Source organism: Ochotona princeps, chromosome Y, assembly GCF_030435755.1.
Source record: "Ochotona princeps isolate mOchPri1 chromosome Y, mOchPri1.hap1, whole genome shotgun sequence".
NCBI lineage: Eukaryota > Metazoa > Chordata > Mammalia > Lagomorpha > Ochotonidae > Ochotona > Ochotona princeps.
The window spans coordinates 1,448,293-1,463,243 of NC_080866.1; the positions used below are offsets into that span (position 1 = coordinate 1,448,293).

Consider the following 14,951-nt stretch of genomic DNA (forward strand, 5'->3'; position numbering starts at 1 on the left):
TGATATGCCCCAGACGTGATTCATGTGTGTTTCATCCAGTACAGAGTCTTGGCTCAGTCCATCATCCATATCAACCTACATTACACACTGGTGGTTTCAGTTTTTGGATCAGTTCTTTCTCTAGCCCCATTTCATATGCAAATCAATGGATGCTGCAGTGCATCCTAACCCTGCCCACCACACATTTGGCCCTTAAATGCACTGTGGAAGCTGCAACATAGAGCAACTCCCAATAACACTCATGAGGCGCATCCCCAGACCTGGTTCCTGCACTTGATGGTGTGTGTAGCAGAATGCTCCAGTCTATCCCACATCTCATTTTGCTCTAGTACACATCAAAGGGTGTTACAACCTAACTCAGACCAACCAACCCCACAATATAGGCCACAGTCATGCCGACAGGTACCAATGCCCATCAAGCCAGGCCAACTCACAGCTGTGATTCTTATGCTCACCAGTGGGAGCTGCAACCTATCATGAGATGCCCATTGCTTCCCAACTAGGCCCACTGACATCCCCTGATATTACACTTTCCAGCTAGTTCTGTGGTCTAGTTTAACAGAACTTGCCCACCCTGTAAGGAGTTATTCCAATATCCTTCCCTGGACCCGGCGCCATTCCTTCTTCCTCACAACTCATGAAGTTCGCGCCGGCCTAGCTATCCACCAATCAGATGTAACCTGGCTTTCCACCTGAATCCCACCTCCCAATCTTCCAGCCCCCTTCCCAACCCCGCCCACTCACCAATCATCCCTAGGCATTCACCTGCAGGCGCCAATCCCCTGGGGGCCTGGCCTCAATCCCTCCCAATCCCCACCCCCTACACCTGGAAGACAAAAAGGCCCCCCCAGGTGTGGCTCCTTCTCTTACCCAGCTCTTACCCCTCTCTTCTCTCTCTCCCCTTCCCCCTTTCTCCTCCTGATTTTCACCACCTCTACCCGTTCCTGCCCTGATGGAATAAACCTCCTAAGATACCTCGTTGCGTCTGGTGTGTTTCAGCTCACGGTAAAGAACCAGGTTGTGGGAATTAGTTGCGTCTGGTGTGTTTCAGCTCACGGTAAAGAACCAGGTTGTGGGAATTAGCTGTGCGTAATAATATCGTAATAATATTGTAATAATATCGTATGAACTAGAACTCTCTCATCTTTTTAAATAACTAACATTTGGTGCCTTGACTGGTCGTTTCCCCCGGCACCTGGCTGCGTGGCCTTCGGGCCTTCGGCCATTACTGGGACCCGAGCTGTGAGAACTGTGATCTGTGTTAACTGTCTTCATCTGCGCCACCGTGACTCATCAGCAGCCGTCAGAATCCATCTCCATCCGCCCGCTGGTTTGTGAATTCATCTCCAACGGCCTGTTCCTGCTTTCGTCTTCTTCGGCCTGTTCCTGATCTCGCCTTCTCCTGCCAGTTCCAGAATTCTCTACCTCCACGTGGCCGTTCCTGAGTTCATCTGACCTGACTGTACTAGCATCTGCCTCTATCCAGCAACGACGTAGCCCAGACGCGTGCTCCCCAGTACTCCATCTCCACGTGGAGCACACGAGGTATTCCCCATCTTTCCGAATGCTAAGTTGTTGCATGCATACACTGTTATAAGTAGGGTTCCCTCTCAGCCATTGAAGTTTTGGGTGCGGCTCGGCACATTTGTGCTCCTCTAACCGGGTCTGATCTTCCACTTCTGGGAGTTTTTGGGAGACCGGTTCTGTAAACCCCGGCCGGGTGCCGTGTCTCTTAGCCGCTGGGCTGGAAGTCCCCCGACTGCCCCCTGTACCTCCGAGTCGGGCTGCTAGGCTGTTAACAACTTCAGATACAGGCGGTGTTTTGGGGCCTGGCTTGTCCCTTACGTAGGGGGTGACGACCTTCTATGAGAGCCATTTTTTTCTGATCACTGGGTCGGACCACTGGGTCGTTTTCACGGACCACCGGGTCCACTGTGGTAATCAGTCCTGAGTCTTAATCACGGGAGCTATTTTTTCATCGCCAGTTCCTCCCAACACTCCCTTGGGCTGTCTTCTAGCAAATTTAGAAACCCTTCAATTGGCTCGTTACCTAAAACGTAAAGCTCTAATACGCCTCTGTAATGTGGATTGGCCTCAATATTCCCTAGCTAACTCCTCCAGGTGGCTGGTTAATGGCACTCTGGATCCGGACATCCTCCGGAATCTAGCTTAGTGTGTGCATTAGGAAAAATGGGCGGGAGGTCTCATTCCCTCTTCACTCTCCGCTTTCTGTCTGTCTTTTCCATAGTTTTCTAGCCATGAAGTAGGAAACCCCAGTGCCCTCTTCCAGGGCTCTGGCGCCACGTGCTTTCCCCATCTCTTTTGTCATCTAAGAAACCCCCATCTTATCCTCCATCTGCAGTCAGCCCCCACCCCATCCCTCTGTCCGCCATCTTGCCTTTTCTCTCCCTTCCATCCCCCTCTGTCTAAAGGTCTCCGTTTGCTCTCTTCACTGGGTAGCAAAGATTTCCTGTTTAAAACTTTTTTTTCTGTTTTAACCTTTGGCCTAACTTACCTTTTGACTTGACCACACCCAGCCACCCTAAGGGCCTAAATTTCTCTAACTTTCCTTCCCACTCCTTAGCTTTGAGGGGTGGAGTAAGAGATAAGTGATTTAGCCTTTCTTTAAAAAAAAAAAGAGGAAAAAGAAAAAATGCAATTTGTTCTGTAACTAAATGTAATGTAACAGTTATTTATAAAATACTCTGGTATAAAGTTGTCCTAACCCACTGTTAAATTACTCCAAAGCATAAGATAAATCTATGTGTTTTACAAGACATTTCCAGGTTAAAGTATGTCGAAGGAGGTGTGAACAGGTTCCAACTGAAAACATCTTTAATTCGGGTCGCTGAGAGCAAGATGTAATTCTAAATAACTGGTAACTTTAAAACATCTAAGAGATTTTTCAAAAGCTGTTACAAAACCTGTTTTGTTTTATAATGTAAGTATGTAAGCTGGTATGCATGTACATGTTTATGTGGCAAACTATGTAGTCTGTTTTAATTGACTTATGGATGAAAATGTTAATAGCTGAGAATTGCTAAGCTAAATCTTTTAATTTTGCTTTAAATAATTCCTTGAGATTATGGCCACAGAGTAATCCTCCAGCTTCCTAAAATGCTTGAGGAATGACTTTGAGTATATTCCATTAGATTCTATGTAAAGAATAGGTGATGTATAGATAGCAGACTCTTAACTGCCCTGGACATTAGGAAAGAACTTTAGAAACTTACAAATGGGACCTGGATGTACCCTGATATCCTCTTAAAGGGGTCACTATGGTCTTTTACTTCAGAGACCAGGAGGGGATCCCATGGCAGAGCAGGATGAGAGAGGTGTGTGTTCCTAGTTCCAGTGAGACCCCCAGAGGCCTCCCAAGTGCTCTTCATTGCAGAAGCAACGGACACTTCACCAAGGATCATCACAAAGGACATCCAGGACCATGCCCCAACTACCAAGGAGGTCATTGGAGATATGACTGCCCATGAAGGCCAAGTACTTCAGGTCAGTCATTTCCCATTGGATCTCCCACGTGGGACAGGACGCAGTCCAGGAACTTGCACAGGCTCAAGGCCATCCACGGACTTCGGTGACAGCTCAGAACAGCACCGAAGAGCCCCAGGTGGTCCTCACAGTGGAAGGGAAACTGTAAGTTTCCATCTGGACACTGCCTTCTCTGTCCTAGCTAGCTTTGGCTTCTTCCCTCTCTTACAGTGACCATCAGGGTCTCTCAGGAGCCCCAGATTAGCTTAGGTGACTGACTAATCTAGAAGCTCAGAAAAGAAGTATTCCTAGGGAAAACCTGTAACTGTTCAGCCTATCTCAATGACCAGGCACCTGATAGACATGTTTGCCATCTCCCTCTTCAGTTTTTGCTAGACTTCACTGAGGTAGGATACCCTCACTGCCCTAAGGCAGATTTCATGCCTTGCTCATCATTTGCCAAGTTATTTGGGATTTCTCAGCTCATCTGTTTAAGATTCTTGTGTTCAATTGCCAGTACATGACTTGTTAGCCTATAAGTTAGTAGATTGTTTGCCTCTGCCTTAAAGTATATAAAGTTCTGTAAAATCGTGTTGGAATACTATAAACTGCTGAGTTATTGTAAATGAAAACTAGATAAAATCTTGTACCATCTACAATGTGACTAGTAGTCTTGTAACAGAATGTTTTAAGTACTGTGCTTTATGTTCCAGGCTGTGTCTTCCTGAAACTCTTAGGGCTTGCAACGATTGGTAAAGTATAATTAATTGTTAAATCTAGCACTTGCCTGGTTCCTAGCTAGATTCAAAGTTACTATAGTATTTTCAAACATCAAATGCAATAATTGTTAAGGTTACTCAAAGAGCCAGCTTGCATTTACCTGTCCTGTGATGGGTTTGTATTCTGATGCCACACACTAATCCTTTCATTTTTTTTTTTTTATTTTATTTTTTTTTTATAATCCATTTTATTGTATTGTTGTTGACAATCTTTACATAGTTAATTACAGTTAAAGGAAAAAGAAGGAAAAAAAAAGGTTTAGGGGGATAGGAAAGTGGGTAATGCTATTATGTCCATATTGTTTCCATCACGTATCTGAGGTAAAGGGGGATATTGAGGGAGAAGCCCCACCCGGTTTCCCGCCCACCCTAAGTCCCGGATGTGGGGCATGCTCTGAGATATGTGCTCGAGTGGTGTTAATAGTTCTCCAGTTATGAATTGCTGCCCATTTCGCTCGATGAGGTCGTCCACTGATTGATATGGTCCATCATAAAGTCTCCGTTTGCCCCATAATTTGCTGCCAACATATAGCTGAGATGAATGATTGTCCTGTTCTGTCTTCTGTCTTTTCTTGGTTAGAGTTCTGAGTCCAGCAGTTTGATTGGGGAGATCTCCAAAGATACTTTGAGGTATTCCCAGACTAGATTCTTATATGTTCTAGCAAGCACAGGGCCCGGCACAGTCCATCACCCCGATCAGCTGGTGGTTGCAATTGCTGGGTTGGTTCTGTTTTCAGTCCCGAGTTGCACTGGAACCAATGGGTGTTGCAGTCCAGTCTGGTTCGGCCCTTACATCAACCAGTGGGAGCTGCAGCCTAGTAGGGGCGACCCACAATAACCCCCACCAGGCCCGCCCCCTGCCCTGGTTTGCCAGTATGTATAGCAGAAGACCAGTCTGTCCCCCATCCCATTTGGCTCTGGTACGTGTCAATGGGTATTAAAGCTTAGTTCTATCTAACCAACTCAACCATCCAGCCCTCACAGATGTTGTTGAGTGCCTCTCTATCTAGCCATCCCAGCCCCCGTCCTAGTTTTCATGCCCTCCCACGGGAATAGTGACCCAAGAAGGGGGAACCCACTTTTCCCTCCCAGGTCTCTCTGTCCCGGTTTATGCACTCTTTAGGTGGTCCTGAGATTTGACTCGACAGAATTAGTCCCCAGTGCCAGCTTCTGCCAGCTGATGCTGCGGCCCTGATCTAGTCCACATGCAGCGCACAGGTGTTATAGCCTTGCTTGGTCGGGTCTGTCTCTATCCCAGCCAAAACTCTCCAGTGGGAGTAGCTGACTGGTAAGGGGACCAGCCCCTTAATCCCCCCGCCAGCTCTGCCCCTTCCTTCCTGGATCTCACGTGTGCTGGTTGGGTGCTGCATTCACATCCAGTACAGGCAGCCACGCCCTGGCATTCCATAATGTGTACTGGTTGTGTCGCATCCAAACCCAGACCATCCCACACTCTGTTCTGGCGATCGGATTTGCCAGTGGTTGACATGAATTGATTCAGCCTGGTCTGCTCCTGACCCGTGCCAAATATGTGCCCGTGGGAAACTTTCCATGGCCTATTCTGGGCTGTTTCCTATCATGCTTCTTGCGCTTACCTGCAGGGACTGTGTCCTGCCAGAGGAGTTGCCCAGGCTCCTCCATCAGAACCCCTCCCATTGCCAGATTTTGCGCTTGCCAGGGGGTTCTTGAGCCAACCCTACTCAGTTCACCTCCTGTCCTAGCAGGAACAGTGGTTTTTCCTGGCTGGCTTTCACCCCATTCTGGCTCTTGATGTTGGATGTTTCAGCCCAGCCATGGCTCGTCCATACCCACAAACAGCTCACACATGGCTCAGAAGAGGAGTGAGACCCAGCCTAGTCAGTCCCACATCTACCCTGGTTCTCCATAACACCAGATGGTGTTGGGATCTGAACCGGCCTGGTGCATCCAATCCCAGCCCACACTAGTGCCTAGGGTGACTACAACTGTTTCCTAGATAGAACGCAGCCCCCATTCCAGCACATACACTCCTTGGTGGGAGCCTCATCCCAGTTGTGGTGTCCCCTTACCTCCCAGATTGGGCCTGTTCCTAGCCGTAAATCACGCACCTTCCCCTTGGTTGCTCTGAGGACCATTAGGTGCAAGCCTCAAGTTCATTTGGGATTCCCTCATTGCCAGCATTCTGTTTCCTCCATTTTGATTGAAGGGATCCCCAAAGAGACTTTGAGGTGTTCAGAGATCAGGTTACTAGCAAGCACAGTGCTTCATGCCCCAAGCACTATGGGTTCAGGAGGGAGCCTCCCAGGCAGCAGGTCAATGAACCAAAAGTCAAAAATTCTCTGGCCGGGCGGCCAGCAGGCGGAGCCTGGCGCGAAATGGCGCGCTGGCCGCCCTGGAGCAGCTCCCCACGTGTACGTGGTAGCTACTGTGTGTTCCCAGGCTTGAGGCGAGGCCATCCCAAGGCCCCCCGGCAGGCAGCAAGGTAGCTGCCTGCCGGAAGTTCAAGTCCTTGGGCCCCAGTCCCACCCTTCCTGGCTCCTCCCCCCAGCTCAAGCCACATGGCGAGCAGTAGGGGAGGCCCAGACCCGCTACACAGACCCCCGGGACTCACCCAGAAAAGGGGTAGCCATCGAGGTTCCGGCAAATCTGGGAGCAGCTCCCCACGTGTACGTGGTAGCTACTGTGTGTTCCCAGGCTTGAGGCGAGGCCATCCCAAGGCCCCCCGGCAGGCAGCAAGGTAGCTGCCTGCCGGAAGTTCAAGTCCTTGGGCCCCAGTCCCACCCTTCCTGGCTCCTCCCCCCAGCTCAAGCCACATGGCGAGCAGTAGGGGAGGCCCAGACCCGCTACACAGACCCCCGGGACTCACCCAGAAAAGGGGTAGCCATCGAGGTTCCGGCAAATCTGGGAGCAGCTCCCCACGTGTACGTGGTAGCTACTGTGTGTTCCCAGGCTTGAGGCGAGGCCATCCCAAGGCCCCCCGGCAGGCAGCAAGGTAGCTGCCTGCCGGAAGTTCAAGTCCTTGGGCCCCAGTCCCACCCTTCCTGGCTCCTCCCCCCAGCTCAAGCCACATGGCGAGCAGTAGGGGAGGCCCAGACCCGCTACACAGACCCCCGGGACTCACCCAGAAAAGGGGTAGCCATCGAGGTTCCGGCAAATCTGGGAGCAGCTCCCCACGTGTACGTGGTAGCTACTGTGTGTTCCCAGGCTTGAGGCGAGGCCATCCCAAGGCCCCCGGCAGGCAGCAAGGTAGCTGCCTGCCGGAAGTTCCCATGGATGCTTTCTTCATTGGAGTGCCGAAGGCATGTGGTTCTTCTCCCAGTACTTGTGGGGGCGTCCATAGTTGCTTCCTTGTCTTCTCTTGGATTAGCAGCAGGGAGCCTGGGATACTCCATCACCTCAATTCGGCAGCTGTCAGAGGAGCTCAAATCGGTCCTAGATAACACTGCTCTCTCCCTAGCCTCTCTCCAGCGCCAACTTACCTCCTTGGCTCAGGTAATTTTCCAGAACAGAAGGGCCCTGGACCTTCTTACAGCAAAAAAGGCAGATACCTGCATGTTCCTCCACGAGGAATGTTGCTTTTACATGAACGAATCGTGGGTAGTTGCGAAAAATGCTAAACACCTGTTAGACATCAAAGATCGTTTTGACAGAAACTAATAGCAATCCCTGATATTCTTGGGCTCAGTTTCCTCTGATGTCTATGCTTGCCCCTCTTCTCACCCCTCTGATATTACTTGTTGTAGGTCTCGCCAAGGCCCCTTGCTTCTTCAATTTTCATCAAAAATTTATTCTCTCTCAAATGAAAAAAATCGTTAACAACACAGCTAACCAGTTTCTTTTGCAGGGTTATGAGCATCTCCCAGTCTCCCAAAGACATCTATTTTTATTGAAAGTCAGATGTACAGAGAGGAGCAGAGACAGAAAGGACGATCTTCAGTTCAATAATTCACTCCCCAGGTGACTGCAAGTGCCGGTGCTGCGCTGATCCTAAGCCAGGAGCCAGGAACCTCTTCCAGGTCTCCCACACGGGTGCAGGGTCCCAAGGCTTTGGGCCGCCCTCGACTGCCTTCCCAGGCCACAAGCAGGGAGCTGGATGGGAAGTGGGGCTGCCGGGATTAGAACCGGCGCCCATATGGGATCCTGGTATATGCAAGGTAAGGACTTTAACCACTACGCTATCGCGCCAGGCCCTAGTGCAATTTACTTCTAATTAGTTTTGACAAAATTTTATTTCAGATGGTGAAGCTAGAACCCATGGACTATAAAAATGACATACTTTGCAGCTAAAAATCTGAATTCTTTTTTTTTTTTTTTAAATCTGAATTCTTGAAGTTGGAATCCATGTTGGTGGATAGATTAACCCTGGCAACACTGCGAAAACTTGATTGATATACTAATTGTCAATTATTTCTTTTCAGCTCCAGTGAATCTGTAACTATTCTAGACTCATCTGCAGGTTTGTAATATGCTATAGAATATTAATACATTCCAAGCAAAAGCAGTTTTCCCTATAAAAATTCATACATAAATTTTTTGAATTTAAAAATTCATAATCTCTGATAAAAACATATGCATAAGCTATTTTCTTCTGGCAATATTAGTGGAATGTTTAATTTCAAGCATAATCAATACTTAATTTCCATATTTCCATCTCATCTCTGGCATCAATTGCTTATAATTTTAGCTAACATAAATTTTCTTGTCTCTTTCTATTGCGCAAAAGTTGCTATCCTGCTTTGTACTGCTTCAAATAATTTTTACCAAATAAATACTCATTATATAAAATATTTTAAAATTGAACTTAACAATGTAGTAATTTACTAATTTTGTATGATACTCCCAATACTTTCCAGATTCATGCAATAGTTATTCTTCTATTATTACCATTTCCTGGTCTAAAACAATATTACAAGATACAATTAACTGATGTAAAGCAAATAGTAGAAATCACAAACTATATAACATATGCCTATAAGGATTCTGTTTTTTAATTTTCTTTTTTCCATTTTTAAATTATATTTTTGATAATCTTTACATAGTTAATTAGGATAAAAAGGTTCAAAGGCTACAGGAAAGTTGTTGAGACTATTATTTCCACATTGTTTCCTTCATGTATTATATGAGATAAAGAGGGATTTAAAGGGAGAGGCCCTATATGCCTATAAGAATTCGTAAAAAAAAAAAAGTAGATACCAAAGTAAAACACACTATTTAACGGTCTGGCATAATGATGCTGACTTTCCAACTGGGTGCCAGTCAGTGTCCCGGCAGCTCCACTTCCCATCCAGCTCCCTGCTTGTGGCCTGGGAAAGCAGTCGAGGACGGCCCAAGGCCTTGGGACACTGCACCCGCGTGGGAGACCCGGAAGAGGCTCCTGGTTCCCGAGTTTGGATCAGTGCAGCACGGGCCGTTGCGCTCACTTGGGGAGTGAATCATCGGCCGGAAGATCTTCCTCTCTGTCTCTCCTCCTCTGTGTATATCTGACTTTATAATAAAATAAATAAATATATATATAAAAAAATTTAAAAATATTTGTTACTTTTTAAATAGCATGTTTTTGGATTATTTTTAAACATTTATTTTTATTAGAAAGGCAGATTTTTAGAGAGAAGCAGACAGAAATATCTTCCATCACATTCACTCCCCAGATGCCCACCAAGGGCAGAGCTAACTTAATCTGAAGCCAGGAACCTCTTCCAGGTCTCCCACGCGGGTGCAGGGTCCCAAGGCCTTGGGCCGTCCTCCACTGCTTTCCCAGGCCACAAGCAGGGAGCTGGATGGGAAGTGGAGCTGCCGGGAATAGAACCAGTGTCCACATGGTGTCCTAGTATGTTCAAGGAGAGGACTTTAGCCACTAGGCCACGCCGCCGGGCCCAAGTAACAAATTTTAAAATACCAACTGTATGCATGTTACATAAATGATTATAGGTTCGGTTTTAATATTTTTTAACACACTGCAGTTGGTTTTGTAAAAAGGATTTATTTATTTCAGATTTGGGTGTGAGACCAAAAAAAAGAGTTCCTCTACTTGCTCATTCAGTCCCTAGATGGGTGAAATGGTGAGGTGTGAGCCAGGCTTAAGTCAGAAGCTTGGTGCTTCCTCTAGTCTGTCATATGATTGCAAGAACCTGGGCCATCTTTCACTGCTTTTCCTAGGCCATTAGTAGAGATCTGGTGTAGAAGGACATTGTGACCCTAGAAAGTCAACCAGTACAAGATTGCTACTGATAGGATAATATTTGCATGAGAACTGAGTGGATATCATTTGTGTAACTGATTGGACATCATTTCTATGAGAACAACTGAGTGGATAGCATGTGAATGAAAGCACTTGGTGGGATATACAAAACAGAAGAGCTCCAGACAAGGGTATAGAAACAATTGATGGGTTCCTTAGACAAGCTCAATACCTCCTCCTTTATCCTATGTGACCCTTGGTATATAAGAAGTCTGGTGGCCACTAATAATGCGGTAGCTATTGACCAGCAGTCTGCAGTCCACATGTGTTACTATAGGCTCCGTGTACCAAGTAATTGATGATGGACAGCTAGTGGTCTGGATCAGAAGCAGAAGAGAAGCTAGCACAGGAACTGGTGCCCATATAGGAAGATGGTATTATAGGAGATAAATTACTTATTAATTCCACAATGTCAACCTCTAAACACTGCTATGTTGAAACCTTAATTGCATATTCAGGTTTTTCCTTTGTTTACTGTAATGTCTAACGGAGAGCAGAATATGAAAATATTTACATATTTTCCTAACATAAATGTATGCTGAGATCATATTGCAAAAAAGTAAGGACATCAGATGAGCTGGACAGTAAATTTTATGCCATTATTTTCAAACGGAATTTTATTGTAGACCAATGCTGGAATATGTTTACAGGACTGTAAGCAGGACAATTTAAATACAAAAAAAAATTAGTAATGATTTCTCATATATCAGAATGTATAGGCTAAAGATTATTTATAAATTACTAAATATTTTCTACTGTAATTAATTGTAAAACATATTTAACACTATATAATTAAATACTTACGCAAAGCCAATGTATGCTAGTTTTCTTTCAAATGTAAAATAAAAACATTAAATGCAAGGAAAAACTAACAATAGATAAGAAATTGCAGTAGGAATTTTAAAAAGTATGGAAATAAAATTGTAATCTACTATTCCATATATATTAATACATAATATCACATAGGAATATGTTAATACAAAATTTTAATATAATATATAACATGAATAATTTATAATTACAATATAATATATATTATATATATTAATATAAACCATTAAAAAGAGCTAAAAAGGTGAGAATATTTTTGGCCCCTGACAGTTACTTTCAAGAAACTGAGAAACTAAAATAATATTGATAACAAGGAGTACCTACCTGTGAGTCTGCCAGGAATCTTCAATCAGTAAAATTTGCAGAAGTAGATCCAAACAGGGCCAAAGCTCACATGTATATGAATATGTAACCTAAAAATAGGTAAAACATTAATTTACTTACTGGAAGAAATACTGAAAAAAAAAAAAAGACTTATAAATGTTTATTTTACTTTAACCTGCCAGAGAAGTTCACTGAGGACAGTAGATGAGAACTGAGGATTCTCCCAGCAGCAAAAACAAAGTAATTTGATGGTCTCCTCAGAATTACTACAGTCTTCAATAATTTTCTTTACATAACTCGTTCTCACAAATAAAATGTCTGCCACATTTTGCTGAATTGGCATTATGGGTTGTGATAAATTAGCGTCGCCAAAAGGATTAGGAAGAGGAGGATTACCTACAACAGATTTTTCATCAATGAAATGCCAATACATATTCGTCCCAATGCTATTTGAAATTATATTTCCTTAATACAATAAAAATTTACTAAATCACTAGATATTCTAAGATGATAAAATGCAAAATATAAATACTAAAACTGGAGACAACATATAAAAATGTTTATAATAATATTTATTTTATGTTAAGATGAAATATTCTAGATTTTATAAAATATTTTGGTTTTTTCATTTTAATGTCTTTAGAATTACTATGGGTAAGGTATTATATGACTCTCATTACTGAAAAATTAGAAACATGAAACATTCTACTTTACCGTTGATTCAAGATTGCATTCTTGATGAAACACTGCAGCAACGGATTAACTGAGACACCACTGAATATAACTTGCCTAATTCAGCATACTGATACTTGATTGGAGGACCTGGCCCTTCATCTAAAGAAACAAGCATAAAAGTAGCAGGTACACTCAACTTCAAAAGCTGTGTCTTTTCTGCCAGGCCTGTAAGGAGAAGAAAGTATAAATTTGGAATAGTGCATAAAAATACCAGGTGCACTCAACTTCAGATGGTCTTTTCTGCCATGCCTATAAAAAGAATGGAGAAAAGAAGGGCAAGAAGGTTAAGAAAGAATAGTGCTATGCAATTAGCAAAGTTGCATTCATTTTTTTTAAAAAGATTTATTTTTATTACAAAGTCAGATATACAGAGAGGCGGAGAGACAGAGAGGAAGATCTTCCGTCCGACGACTCACTCCCCAAGTGAGCCGCAACGGGCCGGTGCTGCGCCGATCCGATGCCAGGAGCCAGGAACCTCTTCCAGGTCTCCCACGCGGGTGCAGGGTCCCAAGGCTTTGGGCCGTCCTCGACTGCTTTCCCAGGACACAGGCAGGGAGAGGGATGGGAAGTGGAGCTGCCGGGATTAGAACCAGTGTCCACATGGTGTCCTAGTACGTTCAAGGCAAGGACTTTAGCCGCTAGGCCACGCCGCCGGGCCCCTCCACTGTACTTTTAATTTGTGCCACTGTATTCTTCATTTCTGATATAGCAGCTTTCGTCTGACTCATTTCCTGTGTGACAAATTCCTTGAATTTCTTGAACTCATGTATTATGTGCTTCTCATTGTTGATAAGAAGCTTTATAATAAGTGTTTTGAATTCTGTATCCCCCATTTTGTCAATGTCTTCCGCGGTTAACTCTGAGGTTGGCATAGGGTTTTGCTCCTTTACAGGGGAGTTTTCAGTAATATTCATTGTGCCTCTGTCTCTTCTTTTGCTGTTGGTCTTTGTACTTCTGGTTAGCAGAGTCTTCTCCCTGGGGCAGGTTTCTGAGCTGTGTCACCCACAGGTCTGCAGTTTGATTTTACTTACTGCAGTTGGTACACAACTGTTTGCTTGCAGCCTATTGTGCCACAACCTCCAACGAGTTCCAGGTCTGGGTTCTTATGTCAGATTTCCACCGTGGTCTCCACAGCCCCAGCTCTTGGCTCACCACTCTCCACCTCCTGTGATACCGTGCTGAGGCTGCACCGTTGTCTCTGCAACCTTTCTCCCACTTCCAGTTGGAGCAGGTCCCAGGATTAGGGAGACACCAGGTGTCGTATATAGCTAGGTTGTTGGTGGTGCTGATCTTGCCGGAACCTGTTGGACGTTAGGTCTGGGTGCCACACGGACCTATTTTGACCCCTATGAAGCCAAGGTCGATATTACTTTCCTGCAATTCACGGAACTCAGTGAGTTCTTGCGAGCTCAGCACGTTTGCAGTTCACTGTTGTCCCCTGCAGTCCTTAAGCTTTTGCCACAGTGTACAAAATGGTGCCTGACGTACCACTACTCGAGTTGTTGATCTGCTGGCCATCAGGTGTGTGGGCTACCCAGACCTGTCTTGGGTGGAACCCGTAGAATGCCACGCTGATGCAGTTCATTGAGTCAAAAGTGAGTTCACTCCCAGCTCAGCGTATGCTCAGTCCTTTCCCTTGCATTTGCCTCCTTAAGCCAAAAGGCTCCCAGTTCGGCTCTAGGGGGCTGACTGGGCTGTGAAATCCACCCTGTTCTCGCACTGCCCGTCTGGGATCTGCTGCTCTGTCTCTGCTCCTGGTCAAATCAAACAGACCAGCAGGACGGGCAGTTCTTTGTCTGGGTTCACCTCCTAAGCTCCCAGTGAAAGTCCCTGGTTGCTGGTGGAGCTCCGGCTGCTGGTGGAGTTCAGATCGCCGTTAGCTGAATGCCGCTGGGGTATCAGTCACTGCAACACCACACCGTTGTGTCCGCTGCTTTCCTGTGTCTGTCAGTCTCCAGGTACCCTTCTGCTGTTGTTCTGTCCTCTCCTATTTCCTGGAATGTGCCCTCTGCTTCATCCTGATTAAATGTTTCTCTGTCCATTTAAACGTGTCCTTACCCTATTCTACCACCTTGATTCTCCTTTTTTACTTTTTTAAGGTTTATTTCATTTTTATATCTATTGAAGCCAGAGCCCACAGCCTCCCATGCATGTGGGTGAATGGTCCCACAGCTTTGGGCTATTCTCCCAGTTCTTTCCCAAGCTGCAACGAGGGAGCTGGATGGTATGTGGGGCCTCCAGGATTAGAACTGGTGTCTCCAACTGTCCCAGAGCCTATGAAACTGTCACATAATGCATAATAATTAATAAAAAAAAGTCAAAAAAAAAAAAAAGAATTGGTGTCGATATGGGATCCTGGCACATGCAAGGCGAGGAGTTTATCCTTTAGGCTACTGTGATAGGCCCCTAAAAGATCTTTCTTAATTTGATGTCACAACTCATTTTCTCATGTAGTTTGTCATTCTTTTAACTGAGGCTGTTAAGGTTTGATTTGTAGTTCTTTGTAGCTAAACATTCCTTTTTCATTACATAAATATTAACATCTATGGTTGTAGGGTGCTGACATATTAGCACCATTACAT

General features: G+C 45.1%; 1 protein-coding gene across 1 annotated transcript in view; it reads right to left on the reverse strand.

The window, feature by feature from the left end:
* Positions 1-1,293: 1,293 nt before the first annotated feature.
* LOC131478689 (probable ubiquitin carboxyl-terminal hydrolase FAF-X) overlaps positions 1,294-14,951 on the reverse strand; it is a 148,310-nt gene continuing 134,652 nt past the window's right edge. The window contains 4 exon segments of the mRNA XM_058659276.1: positions 1,294-1,840; positions 11,635-11,723; positions 11,810-12,030; positions 12,349-12,534. Of these exon segments, the coding sequence (XP_058515259.1) occupies positions 1,294-1,840; positions 11,635-11,723; positions 11,810-12,030; positions 12,349-12,534 (1,043 nt within the window).